The sequence below is a fragment of the Asterias rubens genome, chromosome 21 (genome assembly GCF_902459465.1).
Source record: "Asterias rubens chromosome 21, eAstRub1.3, whole genome shotgun sequence".
NCBI classification, from domain to species: Eukaryota; Metazoa; Echinodermata; class Asteroidea; order Forcipulatida; family Asteriidae; genus Asterias; species Asterias rubens.
In genome coordinates this window covers 101,476-113,731 of record NC_047082.1, presented here as the reverse complement: position 1 = coordinate 113,731, position 12,256 = coordinate 101,476, and the positions used below count along the sequence as shown (strand labels likewise).

General features: G+C 38.7%; 1 protein-coding gene across 1 annotated transcript in view; it reads left to right on the top strand.

Annotated features, from left to right (window-relative positions):
* Positions 1-11,753, top strand: part of LOC117304724 — a 75,703-nt gene extending 63,950 nt beyond the window's left edge. Inside the window, exons 91-109 of the mRNA XM_033789327.1 lie at positions 115-316; positions 719-817; positions 1,152-1,412; positions 1,737-1,800; positions 2,108-2,216; positions 2,883-2,943; positions 3,317-3,497; positions 3,864-3,979; positions 4,683-4,821; positions 5,152-5,429; positions 5,808-5,919; positions 6,753-6,824; positions 7,446-7,552; positions 7,951-8,059; positions 8,334-8,468; positions 8,862-8,965; positions 9,316-9,514; positions 9,916-10,053; positions 10,291-11,753. Of these exons, the coding sequence (XP_033645218.1) occupies positions 115-316; positions 719-817; positions 1,152-1,412; positions 1,737-1,800; positions 2,108-2,216; positions 2,883-2,943; positions 3,317-3,497; positions 3,864-3,979; positions 4,683-4,821; positions 5,152-5,429; positions 5,808-5,919; positions 6,753-6,824; positions 7,446-7,552; positions 7,951-8,059; positions 8,334-8,468; positions 8,862-8,965; positions 9,316-9,514; positions 9,916-10,053; positions 10,291-10,413 (2,609 nt within the window). The 3' untranslated portion in view covers positions 10,414-11,753. The remainder of the gene's footprint in view (positions 1-114; positions 317-718; positions 818-1,151; positions 1,413-1,736; positions 1,801-2,107; positions 2,217-2,882; positions 2,944-3,316; positions 3,498-3,863; positions 3,980-4,682; positions 4,822-5,151; positions 5,430-5,807; positions 5,920-6,752; positions 6,825-7,445; positions 7,553-7,950; positions 8,060-8,333; positions 8,469-8,861; positions 8,966-9,315; positions 9,515-9,915; positions 10,054-10,290) is intronic.
* Positions 11,754-12,256: the final 503 nt, after the last annotated feature.

The window sequence follows — 12,256 nt, the reverse complement described above, 5'->3', positions numbered from 1 at the left end:
TTGGGGTCCCTCTTTAAAGCTGTCATGGATTTGTAATTGTTCCTTGGGCAAGATGCCAAGGGGAATATGGACCAAACAATCTCAAGCATTCAATTTCATTTAATCTTGATACAGCCTTGGGCCAGTTTGCAGCCATCTTCACTAAGCGATTCCACTACACTAAACGTGATTGGTGGAGCCTAGCCTGGGCTCTCCTGGTACCAATCCTATGGCTTTTCTTAGCCATAGCCTTTGGGACTATCTTCATTGAGTCACCGCAGACCAACCTGCACTTTTCACCATCACTCTACGGACCAAACGACTACGTCTTCTTCAGGTTAGTCTCTCAAGTTTAGCCCCAGGTTTAGGTGGCAACTTGCCTCGGGTGGCAGTTGATTTGTGTCTATAGCCGTTAGACCCAAGTGTAGCCCTCACTTTGAAGTGCCTGTCATATCTCATTTAAACAAAATGTGAAAAGCTCCCTGTGTTCCCAGGTATGTAGCACACCAAGCTAAAAATAAATCACACGATCCATCTCTGCCTTCACAGGTACCCATTTACCCCTGGGTAAAGGGAAGAAATTATGGATAAGTGTCTAACTCCTGGACACAAGTGTCATGACTGGGATTCGAACCCACACCCTGGTGACTTAAACCACTTGTATTTGAGTCCCTTGCACTATAGCTCCACTCTCCTGTGTACTTGGATTATTAATGTTATGTACTATTGTATTTGCCAGTAATGGAGATTCCTACACACCAGAGGGAGATAAGATGACCTCTGCATTGTTTAGTGAACCTGGCCTGGGTACAACATGCATGGCTGACTTTCAAGATGGGTATGTATCTGTCAAGATTTTCTTGAGACTTGTAACTTTCAAAGAGCCGCTGAAGCACAAAAAGTAGCTAAGCACAGCATTATTGCGCTTACCAGATTGAGGTTACTAGCATAAAAATCCTGTCACATGTACAAATTTTGACTGGTAAGCAGAATTTTGTTTAGCAGTATTGCCTGATTAAGCAGCTAAACCTAACAAAAATATACAAGGTTAAGGTTACTAGCCAAACTACCATACCACATGCATAATTAATGACTGGTATCCTGCGCATTTCTGCTTAGCCACAATTGTTAAGCAATATTTTTTGTTTTTTGTATTCTTTTGTATTTATCAGATCCTGCCAGTTTGTGGAACCATTCTTCAAGAATCCCATCTCCAACCTGACCAGCTCAGAACGTCAGCTCATTGTAGAGATGGATCGTAATGCCCCAGATTGTTCCTGTTCACAAAGCTTCCTAGACTGTCCTGCTGGGGCCTCAGGCTCTACACCTCCAGCTTGGACCATGAATACATCAGATATTCTTCTAGATATTAGCTTGAAGCCAGATCTAAATAGATACCTTGTGAGGACGGTCCGTGATTACAGATGGAAGAGGTATAGTTTACTCAGACACTGTTATTCAACTTCGTTCCCAGTGGTGTGCAATCTCGCAGCACATTGCTCAATCCTAACCCCTGGAAGTTTTACTTTAAAATATCAAAATATAGTGAATATTTTAATTATGGCGTATGGTTGATCCATTTTCTGCTAGAGGGGTATGGAGAGCACTCTTTCCAAAGATGTATCAAGTCATAAAGTAACCAGTCTCCTCTCTTTCTTTGTTTATGTGATATGTGGTGTTTTTGCCAGGAATCTTCAAGAGAAAATCAGATTTTTATTCAAATAAAAACATTTGCCGGCTTGCTGTTTCTCTTTCAGATTTGGTGGACTGACTTTCCATAGTGTCAAGAACAACGATGAAAAAGTGGAAGAAATTGCAAAGGTATACAAAATCATTTTCTTTTAAAAGAAATTGTGTCTTTATTAATGCGCTAAGAAGTTGACATCTAAGGGGCAAATGGGGAGGGGGGTAGCATTTTCTTCATACAAGGACTGCCAATACTCATTAAAGAGTCAAAACTTAAGGTTTGAAAGATAAAGCTACTGTTGCCAGCATCTTGCAGTATTCAATGAAGTTGAATATGGGACTCGCTGACTATCAGTGTTCTCCACACCATTTCTCAGCATGTCATTTAGTGTTTGTCAACTCACCATTGATCTATGTGTGATGTTTGTGTTGTATATTGAAGGCGTGGTACAACAACAAAGGTTTCCATGCAATGCCAACATTCCTGAACACCATGAATAACGTGATACTCAGATCATTCCTACCAGCCAATCAGAACCCAGCTAAGTATGGTGAGTATTCAAACAGATATTGGAAATAGATAGATCCCACTTGACATCACGTTGCACTACGTCAATTTCTCATTGCCCCAAAATCTCTGACTCCTACTCCCCTGTCATCAGCTGTTATCAGTAAATAGTTGTAATATAAACATTCACCCTGGAACCCACCTCCCCAATGCCAGTGATCCTCATCCACACAGAACTACTGCATGGTCTGTCGGGGCACAGCAAATAAGAGCACTGGACTCTGGTGTTTCTGATCAGTAGAGTGTGGGTTCGATTCCTGGTCTTGACACTTGTACCCTTGAACAAGATTTGTTAATAATACTTACATTTAAGTAACAAGAATAATAAAGAAATAACAGAAATGCTGAGGAGCAGGGAGAAAGGCCAACTGTTTCTTATTCAATTTCTCAGGGTATATTTGGTTTGGTTTTTATGATTCAAGTTCCTTTCATAATAACATTTAACACAACGTTCCCCTGGTGACAGTGGATTTGGGTCAACAGCCCAAGATAGTTCAGTGTAGCCCTCGCTGTCAAGGGCCGGTCGTAGCCTTGTGATGTTAGACTATTTCTCATACCAAACTAATCTTGTTACCAAAGAAATGCTCAAGATGTATGATCATTTTATTAGATGACTGACTTTCCTTTTCTTTTATTTTTGTCTCTTCAGGTATCTCGGCCTACAACCACCCATTCCGATTCTCTGAGGAGCAACTTAGCATCACTGGATTGTAAGACTCTTCTTTTTGTTCTTAAAAATATTCTTCCATAAAATACTGTTATTCATTTTCTGAATTATCATCTAAACTAACCAGGAATTCCACATCGGTCTTTGAAAGAGTAAAACTCTAAAACTGAAATGTCTGATTTATCTTTTCTCCATTTGGTTCTTGGCTAGTACAGTAATTGAATGCTCTTACCTGAGATTCACAACCACAATAATTGAAATGAAATGCAAATTTATTCCCATTCTGTCGTTTTCACTAAACACTAGCAAAGTTTTTGTGGCCAAACTCAGAAATTCTTAAGTGGAGCTTCCCCATAATGACTGCTGTTGAATGTATTCCTCTGTGATTACCTCCTTTTCAATCTATTTTGGATCAGATGGGAGGAAACAACGAGATACTTTGGTATCTCGCTCCTCGTCCTGGTTGCCTTCACTCTCATCCCAGCTACCTTTGCTACTTTCCTGGTCATGGAGAACAATAATAGATCCAAGAGGCTTCATTACATCAGTGGAGTCACACCGGCTTGTTACTGGATTGCAAACCTGACTTGGGACATGGTAAGATCTTGCTAGAATTCCTCTTGTTTTATTTATCACTACCATGCAATTCAGTTGGTTGATTTGAACTGGTATAGTTGATGAGTCTAAGTTGAACATTACAAGCAGTCCTATTGACCCATTGCAGACCTTGAATGCACATCTACTATCCAGTCATTTCAGGAGTCATTCCTTTGGGTACATTTTGACTCCATTAATGACAAACCGTATGGGCGCTTGTACGCTGAACATGTGCAATCTGCTATTGGTCAAATCTCTTTCATTATTCTACTGCAATATTTCTACTAACAAGCCATTTGATTGGTCAAGTCGATCTCCAATCAACGTTATTCTTACTTCGGATCCATTTGATTGGTTACTTTGCAGCTGATGTACCTGATACCAGTGGGCATAAGTTTGTTCATTGTGTACATCTTTGGAATGGAAGCGTTCGGTTCGGTTACCAACATGCCTGCATTTGCTCTACTTCTCTTCTTCTTTGGGTAAGTAAACATATTCTGATGTTCTCTTTTCATTATTTTGTTATAACCGGGGCCTATGTACCTTTAGGCCTACATTTTACAGTGCTAGTCACTTTTTAAAGATACTTGGTTTTGATAAAAGGACCTAATTTCACAGAGCTGATCGAGCCCTTACAATAATAAGATTACCAGCCAACTACCTTGTCACATGTTCCACTTGTGACTGGTATCCTGCTCATTTTTGCTTAGCAGAAAATTGTTTAGCAATTTTTTCTGCTTGAGCTTCTCCATGATATTGGACCCCGAAGGGTGTTGATAAATGAATAAATAATCAATCCAAACTGTATTCAAGTGTGAGGTTGAACAAATAAAATAAGCTAAATAATTGTAAAACATTGTTCTTTGTCCTAAATGAAATTAATATAACAACTTAGAAATTGTATTGGGAAACAGAATTACCATTTGATTCAGATCCAATTTCATGGCTCTGCTTACCGCCGAATAAGGTGCTTTCTATGAGCATTCTTCGCTTGCAGGGCTGTGTAAACAAAGAATTCCTAGTAACATAGAGTACGCACAAACAACAATCCTCTGTTAAACTGTGAAACACGCTTGACATAAGCGCTGAATACCCTGTTCTGAACTGCCGATTCTTTGCTTACTGTAAGCAGAGCCATGAAATTAGACCCTCATCTTTCTCCATTTTGTTTTTCTGTGACTACAGGTTTTCAGCTGCAATCCAGATGTACATCCTGGTGCCATTATTCCGCACCACAGGCTCAGCATTCATCGTATTCTTCTGTCTGACTCTGGTGCTGGCACTCATTACCATCCTGCCCAAATTCTTTCAAGTGTCCCCATTGGTACGTTGTTTATTTCTTCATTACCTTGCACCTTTAACACCCAGCAAGGTGGATATGTGCACATTACAAATCTTTATTATTATTAATTGTTTTAGGTGATGTTTGCGGTAGCACTGTGTGTAATGCTCTCTTGAGTAGTGTTGGTTCTTGAAAAGAAACTAGCATCCTCCTGAAGTTGATTGGAGCATACTGATTCTTTTTACCAGTTCTTTTCAGAGCAACCACTAATCAAAGAGATTTACACATGGTGCTACCGCAAACCTCACCAAAACCTTGGGGTTAGATCAGCCAAAATTTGACCTAACATTTTAAATAACTTTTGGTTTGCAGGGATTAGACGGTGATCACCCAGCCTTTTACATTCTCAACAAGGTCTTCCTGATCTTTGCCCCCTTCTGTCTTGCCTCTGGACTCGTTGACCTGCTCTATAATCAAGTACAGGCAGATATCTATGGTAGATTTGGTATCAATACCTTCCTTGATCCATTTGATATGGAGATGCTTGGATGGAAATTGGTTGCCTTGGTTATCCAGGGTGTTGTTGCCTTCCTTATACTGATGTTTATTGAGTGTAGAGGCAGACACTGGTGTGCCAGCCGCATCTCAAGGTATAGTATGAGCTTCAAGTCTCTTCATGATGTTTGAATTTTACCTTAAACATTTCTGAAACAAAAACAAATTGTTGTATTGTAATATGTTTCCAGACTTTTCCAGAAAATTTAGCCCCCAAATCAATTAAATAATTTTTTTTATAAGAGATCATATTTCGTTACATTTTACTGATTTTGACTATCGACCCAAATCAACTGTCACCAGTGGTACATTGTCACCTACTCTTGGGGCTGAAACAGTGTTACACCCTTCATAGTCTGTAAGGATGCAACACGCTACAATTTATGTCTCGGTGTATGGAAATTAATGTTCTGTTAAGGTGTATTGACTAGAGACCCATTATTTGACTTGTCATTATTTTCTTTGTACTGAAGGTCTGTAGAGAAACACCATGGTGCTGAGGATGAAGATGTGATTAGTGAGAAGAAGCGAGTTCAGTCTGGAAATGCTAGCAAGGATCTAGTGTGCATCAATAACCTAACCAAGGTATGCTTAGTATACTTCAATAGTTGTTACAACCCAGACGAATCTTAATAGATATCCGGGAATACATCAGAGTGGCTACGACCGTTGCCAGGGGTGTTGCAGAGCGGCTACGACCGTTGCCAGGGGTGTTGCAGAGCGGCTACGACCGTTGCAAGGAGTGTTGCTAAGGACGTCCTATACTTCAATGCATGATGACGCATTGATTCCGAACAAATCAACTGATTAATGAAAACCTAAACACGGAAATCAGTCTATAGCTTCACCATTTCCCAATAAATAGTGCTTGTTTCATGTTTTCTCCTTGTGTTGACGATATTTAAGTTTTTCTGGTCGTCTGACTTTCGGTTACATGGCGAGTTATCCATTCCAGCATCCCAATGTGTAAACTAGCGGGATGCCGCACTACGCGCTATAGTGGTTCTTTCCCAGTCTCGTTTATACCCCGTATATCTCGTATATTTCCTGATCCACGTGTCATCAAGTCATATTCTTTGTAACACAAGGCATAACGCATTTGGCGTTTTATTCAAAAGTATAAACACACTATGACATTTTATAAAAACAAATTTTAAACAAAAAAACTCTTCATGATAGATAGAGGCATTGTCACCTTGTATCATGTATAGCGCCTACCTGTTTGTGACACCCTCAAATTGTATCCAATGGCTTCCCAACTGTCTAATCGCACATCTTACAAATCTAACATTAGATAGCCCATCAGTGGGTTTACATTCTATTTTTGTTCCACCAGCCGAAACCCCTCTGTGTTCGTTTTTACGAACACTTAACCTTTAGTTTATTTATGTTATTGACTATCTTGATGATATCTGTAGGTTTACCGATCAGGCAGGAATTCCAACCTAGTAGCTGTAGACAACATGAATATCGGCATACCCAGTGGAGAGGTAACTATTTATATGTTTGTCCATTATCCAACCTTACAAACTAAAGTGTTTAGATATAAAATTATATTGGTTTGTATTTAGTGCAATTCCAAAGAATGATCATTGCTCTTCAAACATTACTATAGTTACTGTGCCATATCATTTCTCTCTTAAACCATCTCAGCTCCCTTGGGACCAAACAGCCTGTGCTGCCAAGTATGTAGCGCACTCAAGCTAAATCAATCATAAGAACCATCATTGCCCTCATAGGTATCCATTTACCCCTGGGTGAAGAGAAGCAATTAAAGTTATTGCTCAAAGACACAAGTGTCATGACCAGGATTCGAACCCACACTGCGATGACTCAGCAACCAGAACTTGAGTTTGATGCCTAAAACCCCTTAACCTCCCTAGACTTATCAGGTGAATCTCATAATGCTTTAATCCCCTTAACCTCCCGAGAGTTATCAGGTGAATCTCATGTTCTGGTAAGTGTACGCATGCTCAGAATGACATAAACATAATGCTGTCTGCTGCAACATACATTGCATTACCAAGAAGTCCCTGTTGAACACAACCGGATAACCAAGTCCTCGTTAAACACACCCCAGATAACCTTTTTATTTGTATTTGTTGCTGTAGTGTTTTGGTTTATTGGGTGTTAACGGCGCTGGGAAGACTACAACCTTCAGGATGCTCATCAATGATCTTACCCCATCAGATGGATCTCTCAATATCAACTCCAACAGGTAATCATTGCACCATCATCAAGAGAAAAACAAAAATTCTTATAGCACTTAATAACACCCGATGGGCGTCTGAAAGCGCTCGCTGTTGTTTTATGCAAGTACTCATGAAAGTTGTGAGTTAAACTGGGTTTACCCTTAACTATTCTATTGGCTAGCAAGGTGGACCAAGTAGCTTGTCATTTCACTACTCCACTAGTGTTTTCACTCGTCCCTGTTTCATATTAAAAAGAGATGCTTTACAACACTGTACTGGCTAGCCAGATCACTTGGAGAGAATTCTGACTGGTCCTCAGGTGTTTTAAGTGGCCTTTGGCCAACGGACCACTGTTAAGGGGGGACAGTGCTTAGGGTATAAACAAATTATGTAATTTGAAACAAGTTTCTGTTTTCTATAACAGCATTGGTTACTGCCCGCAGTTAGATGCCTTGTACAACAAGCTTACTGGAAATGAATTGCTGTACTGCTATGCTAAAATCAAGGGAATCAGTGGCAAGCAACGTCAACAGGTAAGGTCTTATAATTGACTAAAATAATAGTTTTTTAAATGTTCATTTTAGGTGCTTACTTATAAACCCTTAAGAGACTATTCATTACTGTATCATCTCAAAACGCCCAGACATTGGTAATATTTCTATCATCAAATTTTGTCACTGTTAAATACTGAGCCCTTTGATATGCCCCAGTGGTTTGATAAAGCGCTATACAAGAACTCTGTTTCATTAAAGTGGAAGTTTTGAGCTTTTTGTTGTAGAGATTATTGAATTTTTAATTTGATTTCAGGCGGTGAAGTTTGTAACAGCTCAGATGGGTATGAAGAAATACATAGAGAAATGCATTGGAACCTACAGCGGAGGGATGAAGCGATCACTGTCTACAGCCATCGCTCTGCTTGGAAATCCACAAATCGTTCTCATGGTACGTTGTTCATCGAGTCTCGTCATGACAAACCACATATAAGAACAATTATTACTTAATACAGGGCATGCATCTTTACAGAAAGTGCCTGGGGCAATTTCATAGCACTGCATAATGGTTTGGTGCTAACTGTGTAGCAAAAAAGTTTGCTTCAGCGTAAAGTATTTCACAGGTTGCGTGTTCACCATGGATTTGCATTTAAGAAGTCATTCATTTTCATACAGTAAACACCGGAAGGTTAGCATGCCTTTTCATCTGCTCATGGTTAACATTGCTATGAAATGCAAATTCGTAGAGTAAGCACAAATAAGCCGTTAAAAAGGCTTATGAAATTGCCAAGGTAACTTCAGCTAACCTGAACCCCTGATTTCTAACTTTTTGTTTTTCCCTCAGGATGAACCTACAGCAGGAATGGACCCAGTCAGCAAGCAAGCAGTATGGGGAAATATACTAGCTGTTATCAAGTCTGGTCATTCTGTCATCCTCACATCACATAGGTATACGATCATAGGGTGAAGATGATGGGTAATGGTTAGTTTAGTAAGATTGGGAGTTGTTGATCGGGTCGTGGTTATAGGGTTGTGGGGTCTGGGTTGGGATTTTAGGGTTGTGGGGTTTAGGTTATAGGGTTAGGGTTGTTGTTTTGGGATTACGGTTGTAGGGTTAAGATTGAAGGGTTAAGGGCTGGGGTATCGAGGTTGCTGTTTTAGAGTTAGGGTTGTGGGGTAGTCAGTTTTTGTGCTGGTAGCATGCTGAGTTTTACCTTGAAGGCTCGGAAAGGGTCAAACATGAGCTTAAATTGAAACCCCAAATCTTATTGACAATATTTATTGTTTTTTGTTTCCAGCATGGAGGAATGTGAGCTGTTGTGTACGCGTCTGGCAATCATGGTGAATGGTAGATTCAGATGTCTTGGCAGTCCACAGCATGTCAAGAATCGTTTTGGTGATGGACACACCCTTGTTCTTAGACTCAATGAGACCAAGCCCAACATGACTGAAATCATGAACTTTGTCATGACCACGTTCCCGGAAGCTCGTCTAAAGGTAACTAGAACTGCTGAAAATCCAGAACTTGGTTCTTGAAATGAAAGTCTACCCACAGCATATTATGGTTTATATTTGACATCTGAAATAAACAGTCACATCTCATGGCTGCTGCTTCCCAGTTTGTATAATAAACTTGGGTGTGATCCCTGGCTACACGGCAGCTATCAGTTGTAGGTCTTCTGACTGGCACCCCCGATTCCCGAACAAAGATATTGACAAAAAAGGGAGACCGCCAACAAAGGGCTAGATTGCTCAGTTGTAGAGTGCCAGTACATTAAACCGGAGGTTGTTGGTTCAAATCCCACTCTAGTCAATATGTCTTTGTTCAACCCCAAATCAAAATACATAAATAATAAATAATTATATAATATTATGACATGATTTGTCCCATTTTGCAGGAGAAGCATCACAATATGGTGTGTTATCAGCTGCCATTGACCGCCAGAAAACTTGGAGATGTCTTCGGTTCTTTAGAGGCAGAGAAAGACAATCTGGGAATCCAGGAGTATTCCATCTCACAGACAACGCTGGATCAGGTAAAACTCATTCCTACTTAGGAATGACTAACTCACACCTGTTATCTCCATGATATTCCTTTTTCAAAAAGTGGATCCTAATCTTTAAATTGTCACTCACAGCTTGTCGATTATATTCCGTTTTGGGAGTTTGTTGACTTCTCTTTACAGGAAGATCATCTAAACAAGAAAAAAATACTTAAACACTACAGTGCATCAAACTAATCCAATGTACACTATTGTTTTTCTCCTGAACAGGTCTTTGTCAATTTTGCCAAGAGGCAGACTGATGGGTCGGACAGCTGTGAAGAGCAGAACCAAGACTTCATCAACCAAGCTTACACAACCGACGAAGCAGACATAGCAACTGATGTTGTCTAAGAAACATAGCAAAGTAACTCAATACAGACTGATGGCTCAGACAGCAATGAAGAGAAGAACCGAGACTTCATCAACCAAGCTTACACAACTGACGAAGCAGACATAGCAATTGAAGATGTCTAAGAAACATAGCAAAGTAACTCAATACAGACTGATGGCTCAGACAGCAATGAAGAGCAGAACCAAGACTTCATCAACCAAGCTTACACAACCGACGAAGCAGACATAGCAATTGAAGATGTCTAAGAAACATAGCAAAGTAACTCAATGCAGGGTGAATAAAATCACCCTCTCCATCAAATCATGGTCAAGTGACCTTAAATTATGCAAGGTGGAAGTAAATATAAAACAGTCTACAACTATATTCTAAAATTCTAAGCAAATCAAAGTGAACATTTCTGAAAAAGTTATGCAAAGATGTTGGCAAATGCCATCAGCTTTTCCACAAACGAAATTGATTTGGCATAAATATTATTTGATATTTTTAATCCGAACGCAAAGTAGCTATATGTTAGAAAAATAAAGGTGATTATTATGAAGAAAATGTTATGATAATTGAAAGCGCTTCTATGCATAAAATTTGTTATATGAATAATTTCAAGCTAAACCAAAAGTGAGAAGATATTATTTTTTAGAGTAGAACTTAGTAATAATGGTTATGCATGGTAACATTCCTGCAAGGAATGCTACACACTGCGTCATAGTTGCCTGTAAGCTAATAAAACACAAATTGTAAAACAATTCTTTGAATACCTTGCAAAACCACCAAATAGTAATTAGATGTTAATATATGACATTATATTCAAACAAAGAAAGTCATTATGACACATTTTATTTGAAAGATTATACATGTATTTGGATTTTAATTGAACCATAACTAGCTTAAGATTTTTTAGAAATTGACAATTTGAACCAAATTTGTTTATAATGTTATCATATAATTCTCACAGGTTTAAGCTGATAGATGTTTTAAAACTTGTTTTCTGAATGTAGCATTGATATATAGTACATGTAGTTGTTTGGTTCAGGTGGTGCGCATTCATGTAGTTTTATAATTACGGTTGTTGTGTTTTTTAGGACATGCTACTGAAATAACATTTGTTTACTTTTATATTATATCAATTAGTAAACTTTTTTTTCGTTGCAATAGGAAATCAGTCTTAAAGCCCTGATTTATAAATTAAAATGAATTAAACGATCATTTTAAGTCTCCTTTAATCTTAAGACTCACAGTACTTTCTTTCATGTATTGATTGGAAAGAACACGCTTTTAACTTTTTATATATTACAATGCATTCTATGTTTTCTATGAGATGGTAAATAAAATGTATTTTAATGCACACTTTCTATAATATGGTTTTATTTTGTTTCTAGGTTCTGTTGATATCTTAGATATAAGTTAGGTTCAACTTCAATCTACATTTTATCCAATGCTTAGAAGAGTCTTTCAGAACACAAACTGTGTATGTGACATGGCAGTGTAGTTGCTAACCATACTCTGGTTTGCATCATTTTGTTGTGCTTGGCTATTTTGGGGGCAGACCTATCATGGGTCTATAGTTATTATTTTGGTGATAAAATACCGGTACACATTTTAATAATAGAAGACGATCCAAACTTGAACAAGCTTGATAAGTTTTGTTGTGTTCACTCTTTGATTTAATATTAGTGTGAACGAAATAAAAGGGATAAAAGATACACCAATACACAAATTAAAAGCCTAAATAGCGCTAGCAGACGACATGCAATTACTCAACAATTGGCCAAAACAAAGCTATACTATGTATAGCAGTCTATGCTGTAATGGTTCCGTCCCAACTTTAGAATCGTCCCAACTACAATT